At 37.7% G+C, this 15,000-nt stretch overlaps 1 protein-coding gene across 2 annotated transcripts in view; it reads right to left on the minus strand.

Moving 5' to 3' along the window:
• Window positions 1–15,000, minus strand: part of LOC137972104 (tetraspanin-4-like) — a 24,497-nt gene that overhangs the window by 7,320 nt on the left and 2,177 nt on the right. For both annotated transcript variants that reach the window (XM_068818929.1, XM_068818930.1), the window contains exons 2-7: window positions 10,268–10,347; window positions 9,594–9,782; window positions 2,963–3,037; window positions 2,543–2,644; window positions 1,512–1,661; window positions 1–47 (exon numbers count right to left, since the gene is read on the minus strand). The exon at window positions 1–47 is cut by the window's left edge and continues 37 nt beyond it. In XM_068818929.1, the coding sequence (XP_068675030.1) occupies window positions 1–47; window positions 1,512–1,661; window positions 2,543–2,644; window positions 2,963–3,037; window positions 9,594–9,782; window positions 10,268–10,333 (629 nt within the window). In that variant the 5' untranslated portion in view covers window positions 10,334–10,347. The remainder of the gene's footprint in view (window positions 48–1,511; window positions 1,662–2,542; window positions 2,645–2,962; window positions 3,038–9,593; window positions 9,783–10,267; window positions 10,348–15,000) is intronic.

The raw sequence follows: 15,000 nt of genomic DNA on the forward strand, positions 1-15,000 counted from the left end.
ATCAGCAAGTTGTTTCTGAGCAATTCAAGTGTCTTCTTATAACATCCCTGGAGAAATATTATTGTTCGTAATAAATAAATTATGATTGCAAGCATACATGTAATAAACTCTGATTTACATTTAAGAGTCATCTACAATATTAACATAAAATTAATTTAAGGACATTCGCACCACCGTTTGGAGAGAACTTGCCTGGAAGAACACCCTAAATCTGAAAAATCTGGCTTCTTTAGCGAATAAAGCCAGTGTCTGTAAGCCCAAAAATATTGCAATTACATCTTTGAGGTAAAATGTTCTCTACCAAACTTTGTTTAAGTGTACCCATCAAGTGTTTAGTTAACTGTTGAGGTTCCTTACAGAACAAGTTCGCATTTGGCTACCATAGTTTCATGTGCCTTGCAGCTGCAAGATGGCAGGATTCCATGTCCCGAGGACAGAAAACTTGAAATTTTTTAACTTCCCACATTTTTGGACAATGTGGAGATAATTGTAAATAAAATCTGTTTCTGAAAAGAAAAGTAAGGGTCACCGAACATCCAAGATCATTAAATCCAAGCAAAGCTATAGCAATGGCCATCTTCCTTATCATTGTTCATTTTAGTACTTAGCGCGCGCGCTCGATGCATGACGTGGCATGTGAATTTGCGTGCGCTGTAAGGATGCACACTAGCAATGGGCGCGAACATTTTTAAATAGTAAAAGAATAGTCATGTCACCACAGGACAACCAACTATTAAAACCACAGAAATTCCACATTGCAATAGTGTTGTCTAAATAACTTTATGCAGTATGTAAATCACCTCACTGCACCCTCCTGAAGTTCAAACATGTGGACTGGTTTCAGCCTGAAAGCAGTTTTACAAGTTTTTGTGCTAACAAAATATATACATTTATTTCATTGAGTCCTTTCACAGGAAAACATGAGCTCAACAAATTGACTGAGTGGCTTCATAGCTCAGTTGGTAGAGCACTGCACCGGTATTACAGAGGTCATCGGTTCAAGTCACGTTAAAGCAACCTGAACTTTTCAGGTGTCTATAAAAGACAATTCCTTAAATAGTCAAAGTAAGTGCAAGAATCACTTCTATCAATTTCATAAGCGAACAATGTAGCCCAGAACAAGCCAAGGGGAGAATGGGGCAAGAATTGTCTAGAAAGATGGATGACTTTTATAGTAATAAGGAAAGCAAAGCTAAGGTACTATTTTAATGTTAGGTAACTTGTGAAGTCCCTAATTAAAATTGATTTACATCTAAGTGAAAACAGCAAGATGTGTGCTGCAGGTTAACCCTTTAACCCCTAAACCGGCCTAAACCGGTGATACTTTACTCTGTCTAATGCCAGACAATTTTACTAGTCAATGGGGAGCCCCAATGAGTCAATGGCCCAGGGTTAATCACTCACTCATGTCTACATTAATGAAACTTATTAAATTACATTCCTCCTCCTAGCAATGAGGCATATATGGAAATTTGATCACATCCATCACCAAATTGTTTACTTCTGCCTACTTCAGTGTAGATGCTACTTGTTCCCTCTGAAATGTTTCCACAGCCTGAAGACTCCTTTTTACAGCAGCTGTCAGGTACGAAACTGTGGTTTCCTTGTGTAAAATAGGATCGTTGCCAGTCTTTGTAATTATATACTCCACAGCATTCCTCCTGTAATGCAGTGAGAGTATTATTGTTATTATTGTTTTTATTATTATTATTATTATGATGATGATGATGATGATGATGATGATTATTGTTATTATTGTTGTTATTATCATTATTATTGTCACCCTTGTCTTTCAATCACAACAACCCTGCACTTAAAAAGATAGAGAGGTCTGAGGGCTTTCGACATATTGTACTGCATGCATAACATTTTGAATCTTTCAATCTTTGAATATTTATTGAATATACAACTATTATAGCTCCGGCGATTTAAAGCAAGCAAGATTCCTTAACTGATGTGAAGGAGAATTCAAGTTGAAGGCTTGATTGATTCAAAGTTTAATGATGTTTACAAGACTCTCACGTCACACCGTGAAAACTGTGTGCGGCTTTATCCCCGGAACATTGGACAAATAAAAAACTTCTTCTTGACTTGGAACTTCTTAGCTTAAACAATTTCTTAGTTTCACCAATTTCTTAACTTAAGCAACTTCTTAACTTAAGCAACTTCGTGCTGAACTTAGCTATAAAAACGATGGAAGAGAAAAACAACGACGCGAGGTTATTGCGATATGTTGCGATGTATACGCGATGTACGCGCGATATCAACACGACATGCTATTCTTTCAAAATCGGGGAGCCCGCAGTACAGGAGTTAAGTCAGCAGATAGACAAACAATAAGATTGCCGTTACAAGTATAAATACATACCTATTTTTTCATGTTTAATATTATTAATTGAAAAGTAAAAGTGTAAAGAAAATTACACTTGTACAATGTAGTAGGCTCGGGTTTAGAAATCAATTTTAATAGGAATTTCTATTCTCTTAAAACAATTTTTGAAACAGATGTTATTTCATTGTTCTAGGACATCATTATCCTTACCTCTTGCTGCAGTAAATCAAATGCATCAGTCACTCCTTTTTGGTCATCCATGCCATACTGGCTTAATGTGTTGTTCAGATCTTGCTCTAATTGTGTTTGAACCTGTCAAAACAAGGTGCATTAGGTGCCACCCAAAAAGAAAAGAAAAGAAAAACAGAAAGGGGAAGCCAAAAAAAATCCAGAAGAATGCATAATGTGTGATCCATAAATTTATTTTTAGTCACCAGTTGGGTAGGTACACCTGATGACACACAGGTACATGCACTTGCCACTTTTATCCTATTGCCTTCCTGAATCAGTTCACTGTGGAAATTATGCATTGTTTAAAGCTCAAAAGGGGGCACTTGAACATCAGGAGAAATTCATAAATTTTCCAATCTCCTGACTTTTATCTCAACATGTATAACATTACTATGATACCTTTCCACGAAACACATAACCCAATGCAGTTCCCGTCACTTCCAATCCAAAGACCAACAACATCAAAGCAAAGAACTGTAAAACAGGAATAAATTCAAATTATGCCAGGACAAAGTCATAATATTAAAGAAAGACCAAACAGTAACTACATGTACAGTACCCCTTCTTTAGTTTAAGGATGACTGAATGTTCAGGAATACACTGTGAACAGCCTCCCCTTAAAAATAATATAGCAGGAGCAAATTACTGGTAAACTAAAAGAGTTTGTACAGTTGCAAGATCTCTTGAGTGACTGGTGCGTTACCCAAATTTGTCCACAAATCAGAAAAATTGGCGAAACTAATAAAAAGCATTTCAAAATCAATAGAAACAAATTTATTGTGTTAATTGTCATGAATGCATGCTTATTGTCCAATTTACCTAATTACCATAGTTCGTTGGAATTACAAGGCGCACTTGGTTATAAGACGCACCTTTAACTTTCAAACTTTATAGCATTTATGTCAAAAACTGAAAATCTCATCAAAATACTCAGTCAGTTATAAGACACATTTCAAATAGAGGAATTTGGTTCAACTCATCACTAGTTATGCTGTCTCAACTGAAGATTGCAGTGTAAGTCAAGAACAATAACAGAACAAAGAATTTGCCAAGGTCAGCTTTCTCCATTGGCTGATTTACTTTGACGATTTTTTCACGCAGCCTCTTACATGAAGATGCCATTCAACTTTAAGTGCTTTACCCTGCCTCAAATTTACAGGACAACAGAATCAACATTAAGTTTCAATGACAGGTCTGCTTCGATTGCCTTATACAGGGAAACTACAATAAACCATGTACTGATAACAATTGATTACATGTAGGTATTTCTCGGATAAGGGCCAACTGCCCTTCTTCATTAAAAACTTATTTACATAATTTGGACATTTAAGTTCCAAGTATTCCACTACACTAGACTAAAGTCCATTACAAAGAGTAGGGCACAGAGTTCTTGACATTGCTGTGGTCTGGACCTATAAAGAGTACAATGTATGGAGGTGCATCTTGCTCTGTTGTGGGGCCCCCACAACTGCGGTGGTGATTTTCAAATAAAGTAAAATAAGTATTTGTAACTTAAAAAAACTCTTGGAACAAATAAGAGTGATCCTGAAAGGAGTTAAACCTACATGCACAACCTTCTAGTTAGTAGTTTAAATGCTCTACCCCTAAGCCGCAAAAGACTCGTAGAAACAAAGCTACTACTATTATGTAGCCATTACTTAACCTGAGTTTTGAGTGACAGAATTAGGTATTAAAGAGTGCTAGGGCTTAAAGGGACAGTGTCATGAGTTCGCAAATGTGCAGTTGATCGATCAAAACTTAAAAAAGTCGGGCCGACATTTTCCAGTTTGAGAGGGAAAAACTAAATGGCGTCCACAAGCGGTGGTGGGCACGATGATAAGTGAGCGAGAGTTTTCCAGTCGGAAAACTTTTCAGGTGACGTACAGAGAAGAGAATTGGAGACATCTCACAAGAGGATTCATTTGGACGAGACAATTTTTCAGTCGTGGATTGAGGCCAAATTCGGCACAGGATACACTGATGGCAGTGACAGTGAGTGTGTACTTTCTCTGGAATACCGCAAAAGGTGATAAGGGTCTATTGCCTACTCAATTTTGGCTAATCAGTTTTTTAACACTCTTTTTAATTTCCAAATTTTGTATTGCACAGAGAATCACAGAATCAACTCAACTTGCGGCCAAAAAGTTCTTTGAAAACAACTGGCTGTACTAGCGCAGGGTGAAGAAAATGCTGAAATTTTATCAGGTAGACAAGAGAAAATTGATTGTTCGGGTATTCGTTATCTTTCTGTAGTCAGCTGTCTTGCTACAGATGTCAATCATTTCTGTTTGATTATCATAGATCCATAAACAGTGAGAAACAATTGACCACAGAGGAGGAGTACAGTGATATTTGTAAATTTATATGGTCTTCCCAGTTATGAAGAACTCCATAACCGAGCGATACACCTCCTCAATAAGGACAAATGCAATGATGAATTAACGAAAGTGGGGAGTACTACTGAGTATTACCGGAACTTCTAATTATAATTATAATTTTCTTGATTACAGGAAAATAACCAACACCAAAAATAATAGTGGCAAAATAATTCATGGTAACTGAGGTTAGGCCTTAGTAACAAAAAAGGCAGAGCAATACATAAATTATTTACTGTGAATCACAGCTACATTCCCTCTAGTTATTGTGTTTTTTTATTTCAAAATCTATAATAATACGGCATGATGTTCTGTAGAGTAGATTTTGTCATTACAGTACCGTTGCTTTGTAATTAAAATGTCCTGTTTGAAATCCAGTATGTGTCTACAATTTTCCTCACTCCTTTATTCTACTTGAAATTTGCATCAACAGAAATAACTATTATTATTGGTACTGATGCTTATAGTAAAATATTATTTCAATAACACTATTCATTTTTTGTTTTGCAGTTTAAGTGTGTTTGCTGAAGAGTAAATAATAATTTGTTATTCAATGAGAAGAATAGCTTGAGGAAGAAGACAAAGTTGAGCCAACTTTTAAACATGAATATGAATAAGGCCCTCACCTTAAACTTATTAAAGGTGAGGACCAATGCAAGTATTGGTCTGAGTTAAGGTATGCAAAGGATAAAAAAGTTATTTGTTCTTTGGACTTGTTGTCTTGTTGCTTCCCATTCAAATAGAAAGCACCCAAAAGGAGAATTAGAAAACACTATTAGTTTGAGCACATCAAAATGAATGATGAACGCCTCTGCAGTGGTTATTTCTTTTGATCAGTTTCACTGTAAACAATAACAGAGGAGGTGGCACATTAAACACTATTCTCTTTCACATGTAACATTATAGAAACTAAGGTTACTGAAGCCTGGAAAAAAAAGTTATGAATACAAAACTAAATATATCTTTTCTGTTATTCTAGCAGGCTGACAAAATTTATGTCAATTGGCAAATTTTGAATAAAAGAGCAGAGTTAAATTAAGGTTAAGGAAAGTAACTTGCACAGAAAATATAATTTTTTTTCCCTCAACCTCAACTTTTCTTTTGTCCTTAAACAATTCAAACTAGCCTATTTTGTTTTGAGCAAATTATATCACACAATATTGCTTAACAATATTGTAGGGAACAAGCATATCAATAATCGAAATAGCTGACGAAACAAAGGAAACAACCTTCAGGCTCCAAAAATGAGTTTTCAACAAATAATGTCACACCATGGAAATTTTAGAGCTAGAACCAATAATTATTAGTTTTTCCCACAACTGGGCATTGGCTGCTTTGTAACAAAACGTGCTGATGTTGTTGTGCAAGTTCTCAGCTGACAGCATTTTTTTTAACTGCTTGTGGCATTTGGACTGCACCTGTAACATGAACGCCACAACACGCTGGGCACTCCATGATAGGCCAGCATCAACCTCAGCTGGGTGTGGTAACAGTGCCGTTGCTGTGGTGCCTCTTACAGGTGTTGCTTCCGTGTTATTGCCACATCGCCCAGAATGCTATTGTCTTGGGCGACATGTACTTACAGAGCCCAGTTCTTCAATGCGCGGAATAATTATTGTATAGATAAAGATTTCGGAATTCCGACTGCACTCGTTAATGAATCGGTGACTGTCAATCAAAAGATCTCATGTGAAGTAGCAATAGCGCCCTAATTGAAAGGCGGCACACGCTCTTCACAAAGGGTTTTGTCAACAAAGTCGTGTGCAAGGACATTCTCGTTCTTCTTATTTTCTTTTTGACATGTCACACTCGGAATGGTCTGAGTGCGGCAGCCAAATGTTTTCCCACAAAACATTCTTCTTTCTAAGTGTAGCCAAAGTGAAAGTGCGGTGCGCGAAACACTTGCTTCTGTTTCATTGTTGTCCTTTTTTACCGCTCGACCGGTAAAAGCAATTCATTAGATCAAGTCTTCTACTCGATCGGTTTCAGGGTAGTCTGCACGTTGGACGAGAATTTTAAAGACAACACAGGTCTTTTCTATTCGTAAGACGGATGGGAAAATAAAATAAAGGGCATTTCTGTTTGAAACCGAGCCGAGCCAAACAAAAAAGAAAAGGCAAGCGACGCGTAACATTGTTGTCCATTGTTTGTGTGAGACAATTATTCAAAATTCTATCCGTTTTAAATTGATCAAAACATACAAAAAGCCCACGCAGTTTCGAGTAATCAGTTGTTAAAAACCACTAGTGAGTAACATGTCCAAGCGTGCGAGACACCAGCCCGGCTTTTACACGTCGTTATTCGATGACATTTCTGGTGGTGGCCTCAGTGAGAAATACCGACCCAAGCAAAAGCCTGTGCTATTGTTTTGGGAGGAGGAGTTTTGCATATTATTATTACTGTGGGAGTTTCAAAATCAGTCAACCATTCTCCCGAACAGCCTCCGAAGGGGAAATTTGCGGAAGGTTGAAGAGTGCGTTCAGAAAACCGCATTTCGATAGTACTTGTACGTGTCGTAAACCAGCGAAAATTTGCAGGAGATTTCCTGACACCCGGTACTAACTTTTCCATATGCTGGCCGTAAACTTAACCGATCAGCTCGTCGGAATATTCCGCTTAAAGTACAGCTTCCATACTACAAAGCTCCCAAAATAGTCGATTTTCAAAGCAAATTTGATAATACTTGTAGAGACCTTAAAAAACAAATTTTTGTTCAGAATCATTTATTGATCCTTCCTCTACAAATTGTGTGGTTCCAGAAAATATCCATACCCCCCCCACGGAGGGTTTTTTCCAGTTTGACCCCCCACCCCACTGGATTTTCCGTTCCAGAGGGCTTCACGTTACTCCCCCCACCCCCTGGAATTTCCATGATTTTTCCACTTGGTCCCCCATACCCCTTGGAAAAAAGGAGACTGTAATAAGAGCTGTAATAAAAATTTCATTCTCCCAAAAACGACTGTGGAAATTCTAGATGTATTCACAGACGCTTTGAAATGTTCAAACTAACAACTGAGCTTATTTAACCCTTTAATGTCCTGGCAACTAGCTGACCTTTTCTCTGTCAATTAAAAGAAGTAAATTCATCGAAAAATCAAAAAAAAGAACTGAGAGTTGGCGCTATTTTAAGTCTATCGTATACGTTTTGTAACCCAGTCGAAGTTTAAATTTATGCGTAGTCAAAACAACATATCAAATTACGTTGCACACACAGGAAACTATTTATTGCAGAGTTATTTTTGCTGTCACAGCGAAACTCGGGAAAATACCTCAGTGCTAATCTCTATGATATTTTTTTATGTTGCGGGTGTAATTTTTATCCACAGTAGTATAATTTGTGAACCATACTGTTTACATTATTTTGTGAACTGACTTCGCTTATCAGCGGGAATCATAAGCCGTCACGCAACATGTTTTTTTCAACACCTGTTGATCAAATGTCGCTTAAATTTTTGTCTTTCAGCAAGAACACTTCAATAAAGTTATACGCTTTGTCTCTGTAGTTTGTAAATGACAGTACATTTTTTATTCCTTAGGATTTTTCAACTGGTCTCACTTTCATGTGTGAAACATACTTTCAAGTTCAATCCGGTAACTAAACTTCCAAATGAAACCTTCGCTGTCTCTCATCGCCGTCGACGGCTACAAATACGTCAGGACAAAATTATGGCACTGAAATTATCGACTTTGCTAACATTTACAAACTCGTAACTACACGGATAACGATGAAACTATTTCATAACCTGGTTATCGAAGGATCGAAATTCGCGGGAATTTTGTACTGAACGGGAATAACATGAGTATAAACAAATGATCTCAATCAACTGACTGCACAAATAATGCCATCTGAAAAAGCAACAGATGCGTTCAAGCTAAAAACAAGCTTTAAAGATCTTTAAAAGGCGGCAATTTTTTTTTTACTTCACGTCGAACGTGCTGCTCAGGAGAGTTTCTCAGTGCTATCTGTGTCCTCTGGCGGCGGAATAATAGTGGAAAATATATGACAAGGAATCTTACGTTTATTTCAACGGATAGAATTTTCCAGTTTTCTTGGTTACCTTGAAGAATCAATTGGAAAAGTATGTAAGTGTTTATGCGATCGCATTTCAAACCCTCTGGAGAAAAAGGCTCTTTATGTACCCCCCTCCCCTTCGGAAATTTGCCTCTTTCAGACCCCTCTACCCCTCGGAATTTCCGTAACCCTCCGTGGGAGGGGTATGGATATTTTCTGGAACCACACATTCCATATGCTGGTACTTGGCCAGAGGAATTAATATGTCCGTAAAACAGAAAAACCTACGCGCTGGTGGCCGCTTATTGGCCGTATTCTTTGTTATTAAGCGCACCTTTCTCTAATCAATTTTGAATTTTAGCGCCGGCGCGCATAAAAAGTACCCGGATGTGTCGCGGCATTCTGGGCGATGCAGCTACGTCTCTACCCTCATCATCAAGATCGTCCTCCATTATCGGGAGAGATTGGATGTGATCCTTACTCCATATCCCTTTGCAAAGGTTTCAAGTTGCCAATTTCAAACAAACAAACTCGATGATGTGCAGCTCATGATACTGTCCCTTTAATTAAACAGATGCCAAAAAATGGCAAGCTGGCTTTTAGTATTCTTCTATGGAATGAAATTATTTGACTGTCTACATACTATTCCAAGAAGACATCTGCTTTCTTTCATGGCCCCACAGCATCCAAAGAATGCAATGATGGCAATAATTGCTCCAACAGTCATAATGATGATGGAGCCTGTAACATACTTCACTGATGAGAGGTCAACGTAGTCACCAATCTTTAGGTGGACATAGATTCCAACACCAAGCAACCCAATTCCACCGAGCTATGAAAAGGGAAAAAAAACTCAGGATATTGCTAATAATGAATTCAACATCCGATACTGCTTACAAGTTTACTACACTAACTACATTTACTCTGGCTGATGCTGAACAACATTATTCATCAACAAGAGCCTCATGCAACAAGGGGTCAACAATCAACTCTATCCTCTGTCTATGAATCATCCCTGTTTAATGATAATATTAATATTATCATCATCATCATCACTTTCCTGTAGAAGCACTGTATCACACATAACAATCTGCTCATAAAATTAATGTACTTGACATTGGGCAAGCCCAAGGGGACATCACAAATTGAAGATAAAACAACTAAGGAAGATAAAGTAATACAACCATGCTATCTAGTATTTAGCTACATGTAAGTTCAAGGACTTACACCATCTCCCCCAAGATCCAACTTTCTTAAAAAAAAAGTTGTATAACTTTAGTACAATCTACCCCCTAAATACATTACAAAAACACTTACAAAGAAGATAAAGTTGAACACAAACATAAGAATTTTTACACATTTTGCTCCTCCTTCCAACGCCATAACTGTTTAGAATCCTGCAAGGGATAAAGCAAATAACATTACTTATGTTGCCCATCATATGTTTTTGGAAAGGCAAAGGAATAACTGGGAAAAAAACTGAGTGGAGATTATCAAGTACATTAACATCAGGTGGCCATTTGAATTTAGGTCAGGAGTGCTGGACAGTGTCTCTTGATTAGCAAAAACAATAAGCAACAACTGCAATGAAAGGATTACATGATAACATAAGAACCGGTATTTATATTTCAATTTTCTCTTTTTTCTTAACCCATTAACACCCAAACAGGGGAATCCCCAGGAGTCAATGGGTTACATTATCTCTGGCTCACTTTGAAAATTAGAACAACAGGTGAGACAATGCAAAAAATACCTGCTTCAAGTTGCCTCTTTGAAAACAAAGCATATGCAACTGTGCTATAGCAGAATTGCATGCTGTTAAAAGTTACTTTGTTTCTGTGAGTTGCACCCAAATAGTGGTTTATCGCGACATCAAATTGCTGTAAAATCGCACCCAGTTTTATTACACTTGAGCACTACAAAATTTGCATCAAGTTGCTGCGACAAAAATCGCATGTGTAAATGGTCTTAACATTTAATCCAGCCTAATAACCATGCCAATGTATAACAGTCAGTAAAATGTGACTCAGCACCTCTTGTGCCATTTCGTTGTTGTCTTTTTTTTTGTATTTTGATGTTATCTATGATCGACTTCTCAATACTTTTGAACAGATGATGAGCAACACATAAATAGGTTTGTTTTCTTAGTTGTGTTTGATTTCTGATACATTTCTACACACAAGGCAAGGCGAAAGGTTACCATAGGAAATTATGTGTGCAAATTTCTAACTAAGTGCATCAGCATTAAATTTTACACCTGTGAGGAAAAAAGTAAATATAAATAATTATTGGGGTCTTATGTTCATGCATACAGACCCCTAAGTCAGAGGCAGATCTTGATTGTCAGTCAGTTTTTCAGTCACTTTGAGGACGAGATGACACGTGACAGATCTCCGAGAAATTTGACAGTCTGGCATGTAGACTGGGTACTAGTAATAATTGCGAATCATTGTTTTCAAGTGTTGACCACTGCTTCTGCGGTTGGGCTTTCCGTTGCAAATTAGCTGTAATTGTTCAAGGTACTTTCCTGCCTTGTTTGTTCTTTGTATGTTATTTCATCCAGGTGACGTCGCTGAGTGGAGTTTTCTTGGCGATATCGATACGGGAGTTGTTTACTCACGCAAGCCAACATATCTAGACTCGGCTTGTGTTCGGTGCGGATTGCACTGAAGCAAAACGCTTTTGAAAGCCCAAATTCATTGGCTTGAAATCTGGTGCGGGTTGCACTACATATCTCACAAGTATCTCACAACTGTCTCACGAGTATCTCATTGAAGCTCTCACAAGCCAATATTTATCGGCTTGAGCTATCGGTGTGGGTTACACCTCAAACTGAAAGAGTTATTGTACTCTAAAATATACTTGCATTGAATAAGAGTCTTGCACTCTCAAACAATAGTATTTCGTACTCTTACTGTTGTCTGCTACTAGCTGCCAGCATGGGAACAACAATCCAACAATACCGGTCAAGGATCGGCTGTCACAACAATTTTGTGAAGCCAATTTTCATGTGTGCAAGGATGATTTTGGAAATATACGATGCTTATGACGTTTTACTTAAATGTGGTTTTTTGCCAACATTAAAACAAGTTGTTAAACATTGCAAGTCGTGTAATGAGGTGATGTTTTGGTTTACGCAAAATTAATGATGTGTTACAATGTTTACATCCCATTGCTTATAAGGCAAGCAAATGATGTGGAGGAAAATCCAGGTCCTACAATATTTGATATCATTGATCCAACAACCACTGTGTCCGCTGACTCTAGTCAAGGAAATGAAGCAATCTTTGGTGTGAATGCTGGTAAGCAATGTGTAGCAAATTATGTCACAATTACTGCCATTATATACCATCAAATACAAGAGATATTAGTTTGTGGACTAATTCTACTTTGAACAATATTTTGGTTACTGGAAATAATCTATACAGTGCTACAAGATGTTCTGTGCGAACAAATGACTATTTGCTGTTAATTGATGTTCGAGACATGGTTTCAATATTTGATAAGGTGTTACATTCATTACCATATAGTGAGTCATTTACTGGAAGTTTGTTTGTGACATCAAACATTGGTCCATATATGTCTCTTAGAAATTCACTTCTAGAAGTATTTTCAAACTCTCAACAGAATTGCAATTGTTGTTTGTTAACTATTAGCATTAATACAGTTGCAGTTTTTAAGAATTCAGAGATATGTCCATTTAAAGACCCACACAATACACACAGAATGATAGTCTGATCGACTTCTATGATCAAAACATTGCTGGGAATCCAGCAACTTTTGCCTTCTACAACCCCATGTCACACGCACAATCTTCAGGTAAGTCTTAATTCCTCCCTCCTTTTACTCCAACCATGCGTCGACCCCCATAGTTAATTTGTACTACTTTGACATTTTATCAGCAGTGCACCAGTCTAACAACAATTAGAATTTTCTGCAAATAACAATAAATTATAGATAATTATTACAATTCTAAGATATTGGTTTCCTTGAATTTAAAACAGGTCCAGTCAAAGAATTTCACCATTGACAATGCTGACATTTGTGCTAAGACCCAAAGGCAGAAGAAGTGCCAGTTGTATGACCTGTCTCCAAATCAACTTGAAGGCCTGGTCAAAATTAATAACAAACTGGTTTCCTGAGGTCTTGATCATCAGTATTGGTTGATTGAACAATGGCCCTTGAACCTTGAACAGCTAAAGTTTGAACAAGACAATTCTGACACTAAGGATAACAAGAGATGTCTACACCATGCGATGTGAGCACAAGAATCTAGCAAGTGAAGTGAAGCACACCGAGTCATAGAATGTGGATCACTCTCCATTATGACAATTGACTTTATATCAACACCCGATCAACATGTACTGTATATTGTCATGTGCAGACTTGAACTATCACTATCACACAACTCTGTTTGGAAATTGATGCTGAACAGACACTTGAAGATCCGGATTCAACAAGCATGGATACACTCTTCTAGTATAGAAACATTCTGCAAACTACATTCTTTAATACCTACTGATCGTCTTAAAACAGTCCAAGTCCATAATAAGAAGCATACAAAGTGTATCAACAATATTGCTTTCTTTTCACTGCACTTTCAGTAAAATTTGACCTCATCTGGTACCATCTTAATGCTAGCGATAAAAAAAAAAGAAACTGTCTTGTGTATGCAAATTGATTATTGGTATTCAGCATGTCAACATTCTTTTACAGCCATGCCCTTAACTTGTTAGAACTTACAAGTTAATACAATTCAACAACATTAAGACTTGATGTATGTGGGACTCGGTTGATGTTGTTATATGTTTAAACAAGCTTAAGGCTCCATTGGATATGCAGATGCAGTAAGATGCTGATAATATGCACAAACCTATTGTTGGTATAAAATTATCAACATCTTACTGCATCTGCATACAATATATGTCCTCTTATGCTTATGCGTTAGTGAAAACCAGCCTTCAGTCAATTTACTGCAGCAAACCATCTTGACACTGGATGCAAAAGGTTACTTGCACATGCAGTTACAGTTACCTGTCTTCATCATCCACATGAAAATCCCTTTTGCATTAACAACACGCTCGAGGAGCGTTCACTCGGGCTCCGTATCGAGGGTTTCACTTGAGCATTCACCACCATAAAACGTATACCAAGCTACATCTGGAAACGGGTGCTGAATTTTCGGTATTGGTCACAGCAGTGCCACTTTTCGACGGTTATTTGTGCTAACAGCCACTTAACCCTTTAACTCCCAATAGTGCCACTTATAGATTTTACTCTGTCTAACGCCAGACGATTTTACTCGTCAATGGGGAACCCCACGGGGCTGAAAGGGTTAAATTACTTGTGTGAAAAACAATACTTTGTTAGTTTGTGTACAGCCGCTTCTTTAGGACACACGGCCACTCTCCTCGATTTTTTGGAGTGGAGGAAGCGGTTGTCCATAGGCTATATCTGATAGTTTGCAATTTCCTGATTCTAAAAATGTTTTTTAGAAAGCCCTGATGTTAACGAAAGGGTGCCATCGTCTTCTCAAAGTACAGTGATTGAAATGTCAACGGATACGGATAAATCTCCTAGAGGATTGCTAAAGAAAGGCGCGACAGAAGGGCCAAATCCTCCTCCTTGTTATGGCAAATTTTCAACCCATCACGCATGGTAAAAGTGAGACCGTAGTACCAAATTCTATAAGGGCTGAATGGAGATAAACTAAACATAAGATCCCAAGTACGCATTGCGGACCTATTTTTATTTACGTCAGAAGTAAATAAAAGGAATTTCAATTCGGGTATTTCTACATGTAGCACTAAAAGCTTCAAAAATTAAAATAATTAAGGTGTTAAAATGATGCTAGACTGCAAAAAAGTCGTTTTCTTCCATTTTCGGAAGGCGCGAAGCGCCGTAAGCGTGATCCTCGCTTGTGAAGCGCGCGAGCCTCACACGCCTGTACGTGTGAGGCGAGAAACCGACTGTCGGCTTTTGATACAACGAATTTGTTCTAAACAGGGGTTCGAATAATGTCACTAAGGTGTCAGAAATTGTTTGACAGC

The sequence above is a fragment of the Montipora foliosa genome, chromosome 9 (assembly GCF_036669935.1).
Source record: "Montipora foliosa isolate CH-2021 chromosome 9, ASM3666993v2, whole genome shotgun sequence".
Classification (NCBI taxonomy): domain Eukaryota; kingdom Metazoa; phylum Cnidaria; class Anthozoa; order Scleractinia; family Acroporidae; genus Montipora; species Montipora foliosa.